At 54.1% G+C, this 19,164-nt stretch overlaps 2 protein-coding genes across 2 annotated transcripts in view; one reads left to right on the forward strand and one right to left on the reverse strand.

Moving 5' to 3' along the window:
• The window catches only part of UCK1 (uridine-cytidine kinase 1), a 212,146-nt gene that overhangs the window by 89,624 nt on the left and 103,358 nt on the right, over positions 1 to 19,164 (forward strand). The window lies entirely within an intron of this gene.
• PLPP7 (phospholipid phosphatase 7 (inactive)) overlaps positions 4,104 to 19,164 on the reverse strand; it is a 31,621-nt gene continuing 16,560 nt past the window's right edge. Inside the window, exon 3 of the mRNA XM_056108855.1 lies at positions 4,104 to 4,149. Within this exon, the coding sequence (XP_055964830.1) occupies positions 4,146 to 4,149 (4 nt within the window). The 3' untranslated portion in view covers positions 4,104 to 4,145. The remainder of the gene's footprint in view (positions 4,150 to 19,164) is intronic.

Genomic DNA, 19,164 nt, shown 5'->3' on the forward strand with positions numbered 1-19,164 from the left:
TATCAGTGGTGTAGAGTATGAGATGTCACATGGCTGCAAATGTGGCTGCATGCTCCAGGTATTCTAAAATTTTAAATAGGGTAAGACAGCTGCAGTTGAGTCTTTTGGTCTGATCCCAGAGGAGCATGTCACGCCGAAGGCAGGACCTGAGATCCTAGGATAAGTCCAGACAAAGGAAACTGGCGCCAGAGATAGTACAGCAGCTCAGGCACTGGCCTTGCGTGCTGCTGACCTGGGTTCAATCTCCAGCTTTCCATAAGAGGGTCCCCCAAGCACCACCAGGAGTGATTACTGAGTGCAGAGCCAGCAGTGACCCCTGGGTGTGAGCCAAAAAGTCAAAAAAATAAAAATTCAATTCAATTCGATTTTGAAAAGACAGAGGAAAGCACCAAAGGGAAACGTAGGGGTACTTGTAAGTCAACTTGCTAATGGATCTTTTTCATAGGAGCTGCTGCACCTAGAGGTGCTCAAAACTTCCTCCAGGCTCTGTGCTCAGGGATTATTCCAGGCAGGGACCCAACGGGGTGCTGGAATAAACACTGGTCAGCTGCATGTGCCTTACTGGCCATACTATCTCTGGGGGTTAGGGGGTGGGCCCCAGTGGACCCCTTGTTTACTGCCTGTTCCCACCAACAAAGCAAATGAAGACTTTCTGCCCCTTGTCTGGGACCTTGGAGAGCTGTAGGCTGAGTGTAGAAAGCGAGTAGGCCAGCAAAGGGGCCGGACACACAGATTTTCCTCTAGGAGTAGGTGGACACAAGGGCCAGAAGGGTGCCACACCCAACTGCAGAGGGCCCAGGGGTGCCACTGAAGATGCTGGGAGAATAATAAGGCAATGGGGGTCCCCGAGGGGGAGGGGGCATGTAGGCAGGCTTAGAGCCACAGTGCACAAACCTTTCCCCCAGCCTCTGTGCCCTGCCCCTGGTCTGGACCACTCCTGGGGATTTTCTTTTCTCTCCTTGGGGAGAAAACCGTTTCTTTAGCCCAGCCCCGAGGCTCAGTCAGGCTCCTTCGTATTTTCCAAGTAGGATCTGACCTGTGCCCTCACCTCCCAGCGAGGCGCTTTCTTTTACATTCATACTTGGTGTTTGCTGATCCCTCTGTCTGGGATAAATCTCACACACACACACACACACACACACACATACACACACACATACACACACACACACACTCCCCCCAACCTCCTGTGCTAGGGAATCCCACAGCCTCAGGACTCCGCTTGGATGTTATCCCTTTAAGAATCATTCTCTGGGGCTGAAGTGATAACACAGTGGGAAGGGCATTCGCCTTGCCCACGGCCAACCCAGTTCAATCCCCAGCATCCCATATGGTTCCCCAAGCACCACCAGGAGTAACTCCTGAGTGCAGAGCCAGGAGTAACCCCTGAGCATCACCGGGTGTGACCCAAAAAGCAAATAAAATAAAATAAAAAAGATAATTGTGGGAACTGGAGAGATTGCTTGCCTGCAAACGGCTGATACAGGCTCAGTCCTGACTCCCCATAGGGCCCCCTGAACCTGTCAGCGTGATCCCTGACTGCAGAGCCAGGAGTAAGCCCTGAACACTGCCAGGTGTGGCTCAAACAGCAACCAAAAATAGATCAATCGCATAGAGAGGCGGAAGGCTTGCCTGATTCCATTCGGCAAATACAAGGCAGAGATGGCAGTTTGGCAGCCAGGCAGCTTTTCTCCAAAGCCTGGCTCCACCTTTGCTCTGCTCCTCCTTTGCAGACAACCCAGGAAGGGTTCTAAGGCAGAATCTTCAAACCTTTGGGAGAATACGAGCAGATCAAGGGTACAGAGGGAAGTGCGACCCATGCTTAGCCTTTACAACAACACAGATCATTATTAAATTTTACTGACCTGGGGCTGGAGAAACAGCTGAGGAGTTAGGGCATTTGGCTTGTTCATGACCATCTCTGGTTGGACCGAGTCTCCATTGCCAGCATCCCATGGAGTGCTCCAAACACAGGGAGGAGTGATCCCTAAGCACAGAGCCAGGAGTAAGCCCTAAGCAGCTTGGATGTGACCCACTAAGACAAAATTAAAAAAATAAACTAAAAACCTTTACTAATCTGTATCGTACACAGTGACCCTGGCACCCTCCCTCAGCTGAGCAATCTGTATATAATACATATTATAAAGTTTAGGGACGGGGGTAGTAGCACAGTAGATAGGGCATTTGCCTTTCACACAGCCAAAACCCAGGTATCGGTCTTTGACATACCATAAGCCCTGCCAGGCATGATCCCTGAGCACTGCCAGGAGTAATTCCTGAGTGCAGAGCCAGGTAACCCCTGAGCATTGTCAAGGTGTGACCCCAATTTTTTTTTTAAATTAACATCAGTATTTTTAGTGCTTGTATAAGTGGATCAGTGTGATATGTTTCGCTTTTCTGCTTTTCTTGTTTTGGGTTTGGGACCACATCCTGCGGTGCTCAGGGATCACTCCTGGCGGGGCTCGGGGTGCGGGAGATGGAGCCTGGGTCAGTCGTGTACAAGGCAAGCATCCTTGTTGCTGGACCCGCTACAGTGTCTCTCCAGAACGGGTCTGTCTAGTTTTTAATTAAATACTCACAGAGTGGGTGAGTGGTTTGCGTTCACGCCAAGCATGAATGGCTGGACACACCCATGGAAGGTCCCGGCTGTGCCCTAAAGCCCCCTTCACGCATGCCCAGAACCTCCACTTCTCAGCGGGAGGGTGGGGTCTTGTGGCCACAGCCCTTCTCCTTTCCCCGCCCTCCCTGTTTCTTCTTGGGGTGCTATTGGCTGCTCCACCTGTCAATGGTTGTTGGAGGAATGCGATTGGATAAAGTCACCGCCTCCTGCCTCCGATTGGCCGAAGTGCTGCAGGAATTTACCGACTAGGTACGTGGACCAGGATGCGACAGACCCGCCGGGGGCAGCCCTGGAGGGGAGGCGGGGGGCGTCGAGACCGCCCCCGGAGGGCGGAGCGGGGCCGGGGCTGCCGGCGGGCCGGCGGCCGCTGCTCAGGCCCGCGCGGCCGTGGAACCTGGCGGGGGAGAGACTGTGCTGCGACTTCAGCGGGCGTCCAGCGCGGGGAAACCTTCCCGGGTCGCGTCTCAGGACAAGAGGCGTCCGCTGGACTCCTCAGGGCGCCTTAGAGGTGGCGCTTCTGCGGCCCGGGAACGCTGAAATGTGCCTGCAAAGCTCTCGGCCTGTGCTTGTTGTTGCACCAGGCTGACCCTTGCCTTAGAGGCGAGAGCGTGGAAAGAAAGCGGTCCCAAAGCCACACTGCTGGCTACCGGGCCCTTCTGCCTGGAAGGGTGCGAGAGGGACCGCCCAGAAGCCCGGCCAGCGTCTGCGGGGGGTGTCCTGCACGCCAGTGAGCCCTGACCCTAACCTCACTCCGTGTAGAATGAAGAACGTCCTCTGTGCGCATGAGCATCTCTGCAGATTCTGCGGGGTTGAAGTTGACAGACTTGCGGGTCCTACACTGCAAAAAGCCCCGAAAACGTTGCAGGCTCCCGGCGCCAGCGCCGAGATGCACTTCCTGAAAGGTTTTCTGCAGGGCTCACTGACTCCCGATGACAAAGATGACACTGTCCAGTGGTGAAACTGGTAACAGAGTCTGAAAGTGAGGCGCAATGTCCAACCGAGGCAGAGCCAAGAAAAAAGAAACGGTGGGGTGAGGGGGGCGGAGCTCAGCGGGGAGGGTTTTTGCCTTGTACCCGGCCCACCCCTGTTCGATCCCGGGCATTCCATATGGTCCCTGAGCACAACCAGGAGTGATTATTCCTCAGTGCAAAGCCAGGAGTAACCCCTGAGCATCACTGGGTGGAACCCAAAAAGCGCCCCCCCCCACAAAAAAAAGGAAAGGAAACGGTTGATCAGTGATCTTGCTTTATTACAATTTTGTCAATTGAAACTGACTCTGTGGCTCATGGCTTGTGTTTGCTGTTGCACCAGAGTGACATGCCAACCAGGGGACTCGGTGGCACCATGAGGTGAGGTCCGTTAAGTCAGCCCGCTGCCTTCAAGACTGTTCACATAGGAGTCATGGGGACAGTGAGGCAGATACCTCCAGACGCCACCCCCCCCCCATAAGGTTTGGAAGAAGGAGACTTGAATCCCAGTCTGGAGTAGAAAATACTCTATATCAAGTCATGCCACATCCTTACAATTACCTAGAGGGAGAGAGACACATGAGAAAGACACCATAGGCTAGAATGCTGTACAGCAGGACCTGAGAGCGACCTTTTTACTATCCATGAACAACGGGATGACAGTGACAGTGACAGTGACAGCCAGAGGTGATGAATAGAAAGCCCATTGCTCGTAAGAGCCAGCAGGGGGCAGCAGAGTTGTAGTAGGTTGGTAGGACACTTCCATTGCAGGCATCCAAGGGGGGGGGGGGGGGTTCAATTCTTGACAACCCATATGGTTCCTTGATCCTGCCAGGACTGATCCCTGAGCACAGAGCCAGAAGTAAGCCCTAAGCACTGCGATAGGGGGGGAAAAAAAGAAAGAAAGAACCAGCAGGGGGCATCAAGGCTGAAGCAACAACAGTGATGACACCACAACAGTAGGTTACTATCACCCCTACTTTCTTTTATCTTATTTTGGGTTTTGGGTCACACCCAGTATTGCTTAGGGGTGACTCCTGACTGTGTGCTCAGGGATCACTCATAGAGGGCTCAGGGGACCATATACAGTACCAGGGATTGAACCTGGACCAGTCACCTCAAGGTAATCACTTTTCCTGCTATGCTCTCTCTTACCCAGCACCTGTTTTATTACTTTATTGTTTTTCTTTGATGTTGGGGAACAAAATGCAGGACTTCTATATACATGACACCAACCAGCCACTTCCCTAACCTCTTTCACTTTAGAGATGAGGAAACCAAGGGTTAGAGAAACCAAGAACTTATAATATAGCGGGGAGGGTACTTGCCTGCATGCAACTGACCGGTGTTTGATCCTTCAATCCCCAGCATCCCATATGGTTCTCTGAGCCCCACCAGGAGTGATCCCTGAGTGCAAAGGCAGAAGTCAACCCTGAGTATCATCGGATGTGTTGATCTAATGAAAAAGTTTGCCCAGCCAATAGCCATACTTGGGGGATGTGCCTAGTAACTGGTCAAGATGCTCTTTCTTATTCTTTTTCTTTTTCTCTCTTTTTTTTTACAAGCAGTATTCAGGAGGCTAAAAGACCCCTTCCAGCAATTCTCGCCAACTGGGCCAGTGGTTCAAAGCTAGAGGAAGCGGTGCTGCTTGTGCCCTGAAGTGCAGGGCATCATATGGACATCACCCCTGGCATTGTGTGGGAGCCTCAGGGCTGTACCCAGCCATGCTCAATTTACCCAATGAGGACATGGATCGAACCTAACTCAGCTGTGTGGAAGGCATGTGCTTTCATTCCTATAATATCACTCCAGCCCTGCTACTTTGACTTTTTTTTTATATGGGGGGGTACAGCCAGTGATGTCTTACTTTAGCCTCTATGTTCAGGGATCACTCCAGGTGGGCTCAGGGGAGCCATATGGAATGCTGGGGATCAAACCCAGGTCTGCTGCATGCAAGGCAAGCACCCTACTTGCTGTACTATCTCCCTGGCCTTGTACTTTTTTTTCTTTTTTGGGTCACACCGGCGATGCACAGGGGTTACACCTGGCTCTACACTCAGGGATTACCCCTGGCAGTGCTCAGGGAACCATATGGGAGGCTGGGAATCGAATCTGCGTTGGCCGCATGCAAGGCAAACGTCCTACCTACCGTGCTATCACTCCAGCCCCAGCCCTGTACTTTTCTTTTCCCTTTTTCTTTCTTTCTTGGTGGTTCTCAGGGATGACTCCTAGTTGAGCTCAGGGGACTGTATGTGGTCCCAGGGATTGAATCTAGATTGGCCACGTGTAAGACAAGTACCCAACCTGCTATACTATTGCTCTGACCCCTAAAATTTTTACTTTCAATCACAAAGTGATATAACCCTCCTAAGAAGAAACACAGGGGCACATCTGGAAAAGAAAGCGATCTCGGGGGGAGGGTGGTCACTCCACACTTACTCCTGGCTCTGCATTTAGGAGTCCCTCCTGAAGGACTTGAGGGACTATATGTGGTACCAAGGATCAAACTCACATTGGTTGCTTGCAAGGCAAATGCCTCCCTTCCTGCTGGACCCTCCCTGCCCATTCCTCGGGCCCTCAGTTCATCTTTTTCAATGGACCCTCCCTGCAAGCCTAGCTTAGCCTGGAGATTGGGTGAGACAATGGCTACGAAGCTACCCAGGCAGCGTGTGACCATCAAAGGGGCATGCAGCCTCTCCCTCTTTGCTCTCCCACCATCCTCTATCCCACCCGTTCCCAGATCACTTTCAACTTAATGAGAAATGTTTTGAAGTCTTCTTTGAGGTTTCTCAGTAGCAAGAGCAGAAACTTAATTACCACTGGGAATCATTTGTTCTTCCTGCTGTGTTGAAAATGTCTGTAGTAAAAGTAACGAAATTGGAAAATGGGAGGCTGGGGAGAAAATGCAGGGACTAGAGCTCCATCCTGCACGTGTCTGACCCAGGTTGGATCTCTGGTACCACGTGACCCCCTGAGCATTTCCAGGTGTGACCCTGGAGGTCCCGAAGCACTAGCCAGGTGATCCTGCTGGTCCCTGGCACACAGTCCCTCATCCAGGGACCCCCCCACACCGAACCACAGTTCAGATCAACAGAGAATCCCCGGGAGTGGCTCTGAGCACTGCTTGGGAGTCTAGTCCCCTGCCCCACCATGGAGAGAATGGCTGGCAAAGATCTGACACGTTCAGCAGATGCAGGAATGAAGGTAGGGTGCAGGGCCAAAGGTGGGGCTCAGGGTTGAAGGTGAGCTGTAGGGCTAAAGGCAGAGGTGAGGGCGCTATGTGCCTCCACACTGAGGGAAGGTCCTTTACAGTTCCAACGAAGTTCTTTTTTTTTTTTTTTGGTTGGGGGGGGACGGTGTGGGAGGCCCACAGTCAGCAGTGCTCAGGACTTAGTCCTGGTGGATTCAGGGAACTGTGTGTGGTGCCAGGAATCGAATCCAGTTGGCTGCAGGCAAGGCAAGCACTCTGCTACACTTCCTCGCTAATCCACAAACTAGTATTTATAAACTAATTTCTTCCGGACTGACTTGGGGGTCGAACCCAGGCCCTGAGACTTGCCAGGAAAGTGCTCTACAGCTGAGCTACATCCATGGGCCTAAAACAAGGTCAGTTTTTCCTGGCAATGTTGGGGATCGAACCTCGGCCCTCACCCACGGAAAGCCTGTGAGCTGTCCCTGAATCACGTCCTGGGCTCTGCTTGTAAATGTTGTTAGTGCAGGGGCTGAGGGGAGCAAGGGCCGCTTCTGGGGATGTTCAGGGACCATGCAATGCCAGGGCTGAGCCCAGAGCCTCCCCCACACGGGCCCTTGTCCCACCACTTACGCCACGTCTCCAGCTTCCAGCTGCACTTCCGAACATTTGTGAATCCCCAAAGCTGAGGAGAGCTAGTGAGGACGGCGCCTCAGCACCAAGTGACTCACACATCTAATAAAAATGACAAACCACGAAGAAGAATAACAACCACCCGGCGCGAGTTACTGGTGGAGTGGCCACTCTGGGCTGCAGGGGCACAGGTGGGAAGAGAAATGGATGCAACCACAGGAGGAAGCCCACCCGCGTCCCCGCGTGTCCTTCCTGACATGAGAAGTCAGAGGGCACGAGGCTCGCTGCGAGGGCTGGAACCTCCCACCCGCTTTCCGCCAGGAGGAGAATGTGTCAGACTCTTCACGCCATTGGAATCTTGCTATGCACATGCCCAACCAGGTTCCCCAGCACCCCAAATGGTTCCCCTGTCCCACCTGGAGTGATCCCTGAGTGCAGAGCCACGAGTAACGCCAGTATGGCTGGTTGTGGCCCAAAAACAAAAACGAACAAACGAAAAACATATAATTGTTTACCTTTGTAAAAATAAGTTAGCAGAGGGGCCAGAGCAATAGGACAGCAGGGAGGATGTTTGCCTTGCACGCGGCTGACCCAGGTTCGATCCCCAGCATCTCATATGGTCCCCCGAGGACCCTCAGGAGTGATCCATCAGGAGTGACCCTTGAGTGCAGAGCCAGGGGTAACCACTGAGAATCACTGGGTCTGACCCAAAAAGCAAAATATAATAACAATAATAATAATAAGTTAGCAGAAATTAGTTTTGTTTGCGGACCACATTCAGTTGTGCTCAGGACTAACTCCTGGTTCTGTACTCAGGATCACTCCTGAAGGCTCAAGGTACTGCATGGGGTGCTGGGGATGGAACTGGGGTCAGCCACATGCAAGATTAGCTCTCTACTAGCTGTGCTATCACTCTGGCTCCTGGAAATGAGTTTTTCCAAAGCAGGTGCCCTGCTGATAGCATAATGGGTAGGGTGTTTGCTTTGCACGCAGCCGACAAGGCCAACCCGAGTTTGATTCCTCTGCCCCTCTAGGAGAGCCCGACAAGCTACCAAGAGTATCTCACCCGCATGGCAAAGCCTGGCAAGCTACCCGCGATGTATTCGATATGCCAAACACAGTAACAAGTCTCACAATGTTACTGGGTCCGCTCAAGCAAATCGATGAACAAGGGAGGACAGTGACAGTGACAGGTGCCCTGGATTGGAAATAAACCTCGAGCTCAACTCATTTCATTGTGCAGTCAGTAGGGTTCCTGCTTGACTCAGTGGCTGTTCACACACCTCCCCAAGCTGAGGTGCTCCCAGTCTGCTCTCTCAGGTCCCCAGGACATGCCCCCTGGCACCCAGCTACTGCCTTGCTGCCTTACTATTCTGCCTAACCGCCCAGGGATGGAAAGGAGAGAACCCACTGCTGCCTGGGAGAGGCATAGAGGATGGTACCACTGGGGTCCCTGAGCTCATGGCCAGCTGTTGACGGACCCTGGTACTCAGCCTGGGGAGCAGGGGGTTCTGGGAGGCAGGAAGATTTCACTCAGGGATGCTCTAGGCAAATGTTCAGCAGTCTCATGAATGGACCCCTGGGGCCCACAACCAGGCTCTCTCACTTGAAGTCTATATCCAGTGGCTCAGACTACAGAAACACCAAGCACCCCCAAAGGGTGGGGGACCCTAGTCCCCTGATCTCACACACTGATATCCTTCCCAGCAGTGCTCAGGGGCCATACTGTGGAGGACATCAAATCCATAGCATACTCTGAGCCATCTCTCTGGCCCCGGGACCCCCTCTTCCCCTTCCTGAGCCCCACTGCCTTACTTGGCCTCAGGGGCTGTGCAGCTGTCAGACTCGGCCAAATCAGGGGGGTGTGGCTGGTCCGGGAGCATCCAAGACCCGGAGCAGGAAGGCTGTTCTGTCCTGTGTGCTCAGAAGGGAAGGCTCTCTTCCTTTGCACCCTCCTGTCCTGCCATCATAGGGATCGTGGATTTCAGCCCATCAGATCAGACCCTTCGAGGATCAGAAACTTTGAAACCCAAATGACTCGGGGAGGGAAGCTCCGCAACCAACACATTTTCCCGCTAGAGGGCACTGTGGGACAGAAACGCCACTCGGGGGGCATCTGAGACGGTGGTTTTGGCGAAACGTGGGGATTTGCAGAAGGACCCCAGACTTAACCTCTACTCACTGGGTCCTCACTGCAAAAACCTAGGGCTGTTTTAGGAACCCCCGGCTTGGAGGTGAGGAAACCAAGACAGCGCTTTGGCCTGTCACCTGGAGTTTAAAGCTAGAGGTTCCCCTCCCACACACAAAGACCCCACTGTGGGCACGTGCGCCCTCCTGACCCGTCCACGCAGCTTGACCCTTTCCTCCTGGGTCCTCAGTGGCAACGAGGGGGTCTCCTCCATGCGAATTACAAATTACACTCAGGGGCGCTTGAGTTCCCGCATCAAGGGACTCGGAGATGAGCCTGCAAAACAGGCTCAGGGGAGTCCTCCTGCCTGCAAACCTGCAGCTCCAAGCCTGCGGGTCTGTGTGCTGGGGGGGCGGGGTGGAGGAGGGGGGGGAAACACCTGCAGGGGGTGGGGTCGGCCGCCAGGCCCCGCCCACCGAGGGACCCGCCCATAATATGGCCCCGCCCTCATCCTGCCCCACCCGTCACTGGACCTATCAGGCTCACCCGTCACCCAGGCCCCGCCCACAGGGACACCCAGCAACATGCCCAAGCTTCCAGAAGATGCTATTTGTGGGGTGCGTTGTGTGCTTCACGACTGTTCTGCAGATGGAAGTCCTGCAGGGCAGGAGTGGACCAGCAGAGTCTGGGGGTCACACAGACCCTCAGACTCGCCTGGAGGACATTGGCACCCCATTGGGTCCCATGGGGTGGGCAGTATCTGGAGAGAGGATCCCTGTGCTCAGAAATGGGGGTGAGGAGGTTCAATGGGGGGTGGCTGTGACTCAGAGGGGGCCAGGCTGCGGAGACCAAAAGAAGATGGACCCCAAGGGGGAGGCTAAGAGAGAGGGCACTGCTTCCGGCTCTCAGCCCTCTGGCCCCTCCCCCCAAGCTCCAGGGCACAGCCCTGCCTGGGAACACCCCGGTTGGCTTGAGAGCAGGAGTGAGAGCCACACATCGTGTTTGCCTGCCCCATTTCATAGGTGAGGAGACCCAGGCCCTCGGTGTGGCCCCTGTCACCCCATCTCCAAACCCACCCACCCTTTGCTTTTGGGCCACAGCCGGCAGTGCTCAGGGTTTGCTCCAGGCTCTGCACTCAGGGATCACATGGGACGCGGGGATCGAACCTGGGTCAGCTGCATGCTAGGCAAGCGCCCTCCCCTGTCCTCTCTCTCCAGTCCTCAGCCCCCCACCTTCACTCTCAAACTCTGCTGTCCATTTCCACGGTGAACAGCAATTGAGAACATGAGTGGGTAGACAGAGAGATGGGGAAGGAAGGGGCTCACTGGTCTACCACAGGCCTGGGGTCTGCTCCCCAAACTCTGCACATCCCTGAGCACCCCTCACTCTCTGTAGGGGTGTCCCCAGGCCCCCAGGCTCGTTGAGGGTGGGTGGTTCCCCCGACACACAACAGCAGGAAAGGGAAGAAAGATAAATGAATGAATGAATGAATGAACAAAGAACTCTGCCGTTTCCTCTCCTGCACTTCCTTCACATCACAGGCTGGGAGGAGCCCCAGGACCAAGCCCTCTGCACACCCTGCGGGCCCCCAGAACCCTTATCAGTCAGCCCCACACGTCTGAAGCTCCCTATCAGGGGACACATTCCAACCGGTCACTGGGGGGCAGATAAGAGCCTCCTCTTTCCGGCCGCTCCGCCTCTCTTCCGAGGGGGGACCTGAGGGAGCTCTCATTGCAGGGAGATAAGCCAGTGTGTGACCTCTCAGGAAGGTCACCGCCTCTGCAGTGCCTGGCCCCAGCGCTGGTCCCAGCACCTGGGTACAGCAGTGAAGAGGGCTGGGCTGTCCTCCCCTTTTCCTGGTCCCCATCTGCACCTTCTTCAGGGCTAAGGAGCTGGGTGGCTGCAGAGCTGTGGGGTGAAAGATGGCCCAGAGTGAGCTGAGCCCTTCTGGCCCTGGTCCCCTCACTGAGCTCAGCGCTCACTGGGTGGGGGACACAGCAGGCCCACTCTCAGGGCGGTGTCCACATCCACGCCTCCAAGGGATGAGATCAGAGTTTCGCTTCCATCTCGGAAACGCAAAGACGGAGCTGGGGGCACGACCCCAGCTCTGCTTAGAAAAGTATGCAGCACCCTGGCCTGGCCGGCCCCTCAGCGGCCACAGCCCCACGGGCCAGAGCATCTCACTGGTCCCCCTGTCTGTGCGGCAGACACTTTGGCCCCCTGGAGGAACCCTGAGCTCCCCAAGGGCCTGAGTCAGGCCCAGAAAGTGGACAGTGACCCGGGGGAGAGGCGTCTCGGCCAAGCTGTGAGGGACCACTTCCTTTTCTGCAATTACTGACCAGCCATGGGCAGTTGGGTTCTGGGGAGGAGGCTGGGCCCCACACCAAGGACCCTCAGCCCGGAGTGTGGCCCTTGGGGGAGCCCCAGCAGGCAAGGGGACAATTAGAGAGTGAGGTGGCATGGCCATTCTGTGGGGCCCACAGACCAGCTCTCCCCACTGTCCCAACAGGAGAAGCCCCACACCCAGATGGAGGCTGGTTCCAGCACTCAGGGGTGTCAGCCTTCGGTGACGGGGTGCCCCCAGAAGGACTCCTGAGACTTTTCCCACTCGCACCCCACTTTCGCAGGAGAAATGCAGCCCCGGCCAGCATTGCCAGGAACTCCCTTATTCACGGCGTTGTGGATTTTTAAAAAACTTTTGTGTATGGGTTTGCTCCCCGGCACCCCAGATGATCCATCAAGTCACCCAAGACTGGCTGGCGCTCTGCTGCCGAGTGCACATGCTCTTGCTTTCTCTGTTTGCTCTAGGAGTTGGCCCCGGTGATGCTCGGGGAGGCTCCTGGCAGTGCTGGGGGACCAGGCTGTGCCAGGGATTGAACCAGGGTTTGTTTTTTGTTTTTTTTTTTTTTTTGCTTTTTGGGTCACACCCGGTGATGCTCAGGGGTTGCTCCTGGCTCTTCACTCAGGAATCACTCCTGGCGGTGCTCGGGGGACCATATGGGATGCTGGGAATCGAACCTGGGTCAGCCGCGTGCAAGGCAAATGCCCTACCCGCTGTGCTGTTGCTCCAGCCCCGAACCAGGGTTTTTGCACACAGAGCGTGTGCTCAGTCCTCTGAGCCAGCTCCCTAACCCCTCGAGTCTGGCTTTTAAAAAAAAATACTTTTTTTTCTCCTGTTTGGGTCACACCTGGCGATGCTCAGGGGTTACTCCTGGCTTTGCACTCAGGAATTACTCGAGACAGTGCTCGGGGGACCACATGGGATGCTGGGAATTGAACCCAGCTGGCCTCGAGCAAGGCAAACACCCTATCCGCTGTGCTATTGCCCCAGCCCCTTTTAATGCTGTATTAGGGGATGGAGCAATAGTACAGCGAGTAGGGTGCTTGCCTTGCATGTAACCAAGCTAGGTTCAATCCCTGATGCCCTGTAGAGTCCCCCAAGCCCACCAGGCAATGATCCTGAGCACAGAATCGGGAGTAAGTCCTGAGCACCAGCTGGGTGTAGCTCCCCAAACAACACAAAGCTGCTTTCTACAGGTCAGAAAGTTAGTCCCTGGGACAAGGCTCTGTGCCTGTCCTAGACAGCTGACCTGGGTTTGATCCACATATGCCCCAGCCCCTGCTGCCAGGAGTGATCCCTGAGCACAAAGCCAGGAGAAAGGCCTGAGCACCCACCCCCACAAAAATAAATTTTAAAAAAAGGGGCTGGAGTGATAGCACAGCGGGTAGGGCATTTGCCTTGCAAGCGGCCAACCTGGGTTCGATTCCCAGCATCCCATATGGTCCCCCGAGCACCGCCAGGAGTAATTCCTGAGTGCACGAGCCAGGAGTAACCCCTGTGCATCGCCGGGTGTGACTCAAAAAGCAAAAAAAAAAATAATAATAAAAATTTTAAAAAAATAAATGAAAAAAATAAAACACAATGTTGCTTTCCCCAAACACAAACAGGGGAACAGGAAGGACAGAGACTGAAGGGCAGGCTTCTAGGAGCAAAGGGGAGTGCCAGAGAGATAGGTCAGCAGGGAGGGCGCCAGCCCGGGTTCCATCCCCGCATCCCGGATGGTCCCCTGAGACCACCAGGAATGATTCTCCAGGGCAGAGCCAGGAGTCAGCGGCCATCGGGTGCCGCTTTCCCCCTCTAAAAAAAAATGAATGAGAAATGGAAGGGAGACAAACAATAAACCCAAGTAAACGGATTAGTCAAGCCAAGTGAAGTAAAAATGAGGAAGACAGAGGGGAGATTTTCCTTTGGGTGAAGTGAAAAAGAAGAATTAGAGAAGTTGGAGAGGGCTGAGAGAGGCTGTGGTAGGGACAGGCCAGCCCCCACAGCTGGGCAGTGGGCAAGAGCCAAGACATCCGTGCAGACGCTTCTCTCAGCAGATGGGCTGGTGGCCGGAAAGCGGTCAACCAGACCAAGGCCGTGGGTGGTGTTGGGAGGAAGGCCTGCCCTTGATAGAGTTAGACTGCTAAGGGATGCTTCTGACGGTCACAAAGACGAACGGTGAAAAAACCGCAAAAAAAGTCTGTGTCAAAGCAGCAGGGAGAGAAAAGTGAAAAGGAAAAAGACCAAAAACTTACCCCTTTAAAAAAGGGCAAGAGGGGCTGGAGCAATAGCACAGTGGGGAGGGCGTTTGCCTTGCACGCAGCTAACCCGGGTTGGATTCCCAGCATTCCATAGGGTCCTCTGAGCCCTGCCAGGAGTAATTCCTGAGTGCAGAGCCAGGAATAACCCCTGTGCATCGCCAGGTGTGACCCAAAAAGCCAAAAATAAATAAATAAATAAATAATAAAAGAGGGCAAGAAGGGCTGGAGTGATAGTACAGCGGGTAGGGCATTTGCCTTGCACACGGCCAACCTGGGTTCGATTCCCTGCATCCCCTATGGTCCTCCAAGCACCGCCAGGAGTAATTCCTGGGTGCAAAGCCAGGAGTAACCCTGTGCATCACTGGGTGTGACGCAAAAAAAAAAAAAAGAGGGCAAGAAAGGTTGAAAAATGAAGAGGAAATAGGGACAAAAGGATCTAGATCTATCATATAGACACAGATGACACACAGAATACACTCCACACTGCTCCCCACTGTGCATGCACACACACACACACACACACACATACACACACATACACAATGCATAGGCGCTTCACCTACTCACTCCAGTCTAAATCCCTGTTTCTTTTCTTTCTTTTTTTTTCAATTGAATCACTGTTGGAGACACAGTTACAAAGTTCATGACTGAGTTAAGTGACACAATGTTCCCACACCCTGCCTTCACCAGCTAAGTTTCTCTGGCCAATGTAACTTGTTTTTTTCTTTTTTGGGTCACACCCTGACACCCTGGGAGGAACCGGGGGACCATATGGGATTCTGGGAATTGAACCCAGGTTGGCGGTGTGCAAGCCCTACCCGCTGTAGTATTGCTCTAACCCCCAATGTAACTTTTTTTTTTCTTTTTGGGTCACACCCGGTGATGCACAGGGGTTACTCCTGGCTCTGAACTCGGGAATTATCCCTGGCGATGCTCAGGGGACCATATGGGATGCTGGGAATTGAACCCAGGCTGGCCTCCTGCAAGGCAAAAGCCCTACCCGCTGTGCTATCGCTCCAGCCCCCCAATGTAACTTTTTAAGTAACTTTTTGCTTCTTCACCAGCTGGAACCATATGGCAGATGCTAAGGCACTTGCCTTGCACAGCTTTGATTCTGTCCCTGGTCCCCCAAGCACCAACATGAGCGACTCCTGAGCACAGAGCCAGGAATGAGTCCTGAGCTCTGCCCATGTGTTGTGGCCAACGCTTGCCCCCCAAAAGAGTATTTCTTTAATATCAGTGATGGTCCTATTGCTGATATGTCAGTTACATTTCAATATAGAGGAACCACTAGAAAAATATTTTTTATTATTCTGTTTATTTTTGGAGGACCCTCTGCTCAGGGCCTACTCTTGACTCTGTGCTCAGGGCTCACTCCTGTTGGTGCTTGGGCACCATATGGGATGCCAGAGATCGAGGCCTGGTCAAACATATGCAAGGCAAACGTGCCACCTGCTGTACCATCTAGTCATAGTTTGGTTTGGGGGCAATACCTGTTGGTGCTTAGGACTTACTCTTAGCTCAGTGCTAAGAGATCACTTCTGATGGGGCTCAGGACACCATATGTGGTGCTCGGGATGGAACCCCGGTCAGCCTAGTGCCTTATCTCCACAGCCCCTGAAAAAAAATTTTTTTAAATACATCTTTGCAAGGGTACTTGCCTTGCATGTGGTTAACCTGGGTTGTGTACCCTGCAGTACTTGGGAGACCATGTGGGATGCTGGGGATTAAGTCTGGGTCAGCAGTGTGCAAGGCTACCCATTGTACTGTCTCTCTGGCCCCACTGAATTTCCTTCTAACTGTATGGCAGAAAAAGATGTGGTGAGAGCAAGCTCCATTAGCTGCACTAAGGACTCAGAATAGCATATTTAATTTAAGAAGTTTCCTTCATCAAGATCAAATAGAGTTCCTGGGTTTCATCCACAACCAGGCATATGCATAAAACACCAAGACAAGAGAAACCCCACTGAAATGCCGTACCCAGGGCTCTCGGCCCCTGCTCTGCACATCCCCCAGCAAACCGTCACTGTGAGAAGAGACAGGGCGCGGGCCAGAGAGATAACACAGTGGTTAGGATTCTCACTCTGCACTCAGCCGACCCGGGTTCGCCCCAGCACCACGTTATGGTCCCTAAGCCCTGCTAGTAGTGATCCCTGAGTGCAGAGCCAGGAGTAAGCCCTGAGCACTGCCAGGTGTGGTCTGGGTGTGGTCTGAGGCACACACACACACACACACACACACACACACACACACCCATGAGAAAAGGCAGCAGGTTCAAATCAAAGATTAAGGTTCATTCCGTTTGGGTCTTGGATGTCCATCAACAATATAGAAAGATCGAGGCTCAATCCACTAATCAAGATGGAAAGTTTGAGATTCAGACACATTGTTGTTCTGGAACCTTCTTTTTGTGACCCAAGTACGGTAGGCCTGGAAATGTGTAGTATGAGGGGCACTGACCACGGGTGTTTGGCGACCTGCCCACAGGGCCAGTGTTCCCGACTTAGGCTCGGAAGTGGGTGGGACAGGGAACCTTTTCCTGGGAGGGGCCTTGGGGTGAGACAGCAGCACCCACTAGCGCAGACCCTCGTGCCCAAAACTGTTTTTCAGACCCCTCCGCCTGCCTGCCGTATTCAGCTCTGTGGACTGTAACAGAGACCCCCAAGCCCAGCAGCTGTTTCAAGGGCTTGCGATCCATTCCCCCCACCAAGACGTCCATGCGGAGACCCCCAAGGCGGCCGCCTCTCCGGATGCGAGACTGGACACAGCCCCATTCTACTCTCCCAAGGCCAGCTGGGCGCGTCCCAGAACCGTCGTGTGTGGGGGTTCCGGCCCACCCAGCTGCGGGGAGCACAGCGAGCTCCCCTCTTCCCATCCTGCCTGGGCTCCCACTGGAGGCCCCTGACTCTCCGGCCGGGGGCTGGGAGGGGTGCGGCTCCCTGGCGGTTCCAGCCACATCACCTGAGGAGCCTGACAAGCACCACCTGCCTCAGAGCTCACCCCACTGCCTGGCCTGCGTTTCCTTGTGATCACTTACTTCACAGGGTCAGTGTGTGTGTGTGTGTGTGTGTGTGTGTGCATGCATGTGTGTTGGGGGTTCTCTAGGCCACACTTGGCAGTGTGTGTGAGCGCGCATGTGTGTGTTGTGTGTGTGCGTGTGTATAGGGGGTCCTCTCGGCCACACTTGGCAGTGTGTGTATGTGCATGTATGTGTGTGTTGTGTGTGTACGCGTGTGTGTAGGGGGTCCTCTAGGCCACACCTGGCAGTGCGTGTGTGTGCGTGTGTGCATGTGTGTGTGTTGTGTGTATATGTGTGTAGGGGGTCCTCTAGGCCACATCTGGCAGTGTGTTGTGTGTAGAGGGTTCTCGAGGCCACACCAGGCCGTGCTGGGGAACAAACCCGGAGGCCCCACACTAGCCCATATTCAGCCCTTTGAGGCCCCCCCAGCTCCCCTCCTCAGTCGGGGAAGAGTTGCGGGCCACACCTGGTGGTGCCTGGGGGTGATTCCCAGCTCTACGTCTTGGGGTCACCCCTGGTGATTCCTGGGGGACTGTGCAGTGCCGGGCATGGAACCCGGGGCTCTCATTGTCCTGTGAGCCATGTCCTGGGTCCCCGTCCCTGTCAGAGCCTACGAGCAGGCTCTGGTTCCAGAGGTGCTTCCCTTCGCCCCGACAGCATGAGCTCAGGGGAGGCCCGGGACTCGCGGTGTCCCCACAGCCGAGTGCAGGGATTCCCGAGGAAGCCTCGGGAGCAAGGGCTGGCTGCGGGGCCCTGCTCTCCCGGGCAGGCTGGAAGTCCAAGGTGACACCAAGGCAAGGGGGGCGTGAATCTGTGCCTCTGAGGCTGTGTCCCCGTGTCCTCCCCTGGCCTTTGGTGGGGCTGGAGGGTACTCATGCCCCCGACTCTCCCAGGCTCCAGATTTCCTCCCTGCATCCAGCCCTGCACAGCGTCGGCTCCTATTCCAGGCTCCAAATTCCCTCCTCTAGAGCCAGAGCGATAGGACAGCAAGTAGGGCGTTTGCCTTGCATGCAGTCACCTGGATTCAATAACCGCATCCACAGGGTCCCCCACACCCTGCCAGGAGTGATCCCTGAGTGCAGAGCCAAGAGTAAGCCCTGAGCACCTTCGGGGTGTGACTCAAAAATAAAAAAAAAATTTAGGGACTGGAGCAATAGCACAGCGGGTAAGGCATTCGCCTTGCATGCAACAAACCCAGGTTCGATTCTCAGCATCCCATATGGTCCCCTGAGCACCGCCAGGGGTAATTCCTGAGTGCAGAGCCAGGAGTAACCCCTGAGCATCGCCAGGTGTGACCCAAAAAGCAAATAAATAAATAAATAAATAAAAATTTAAAAAAATTAACGATCACGATCACGATCATCCTGTTGTTTGTCGATTGCCTCGAGCAGGCACCAGTAATGTCTCCTTCCTAGCCCTGAGATTTTAAAAGAGCCATTTCAATGCTCTTTCAGGATTAGGAGAATGAGACCCATCATTGTTACTGGTATTTGGCATATTGAGTACGACACAGGAAGTTTGTCAGACTCTGCCGTGCGAGTAGAATACTTTTGGTAGCCTGCCAGGTTCTCTAAGGGAAAAATAAGATAAAAAGATGTCGCACGGCCACAAATGCGGCCATGTGCTTCCAGGAGCTGGGCTTTATTTATTTATTTAATTTTTTATTTTAATTAAATTTTTTTTTTTGCTTTTTGGGTCACACCCGGCGATGCACAGGGGTTACTCCTGGCTCATGCCCTCAGGAATTACTCCTGGCGGTGCTCGGGAGACCATATGGGATGCTGGGAATCGAACCTGGGTTGGCTGCGTGTAAGGCAAACACCCTACCCATTGTGCTATCACTCCAGCCCCTAGGAGCTGGGTTTTATAGTCTCTGCATCTTGGCTGTTGATGGGACCAACCTGGCACTGGCGGCAGCTGGTGGGTGTGATGCCTACCTATTGGAAGATGGGGGGTCTGGTTGGAGAAGGCCCAGTCCCAATCTGAGTAGGGTTGGAGAACCTCAACCCCGGGACTCGCATG

The sequence above is a fragment of the Sorex fumeus genome, unplaced genomic scaffold (genome assembly GCF_029834395.1).
Source record: "Sorex fumeus unplaced genomic scaffold, SorFum_2.1 ptg000233l, whole genome shotgun sequence".
In the NCBI taxonomy this organism is placed as follows: Eukaryota; Metazoa; Chordata; class Mammalia; order Eulipotyphla; family Soricidae; genus Sorex; species Sorex fumeus.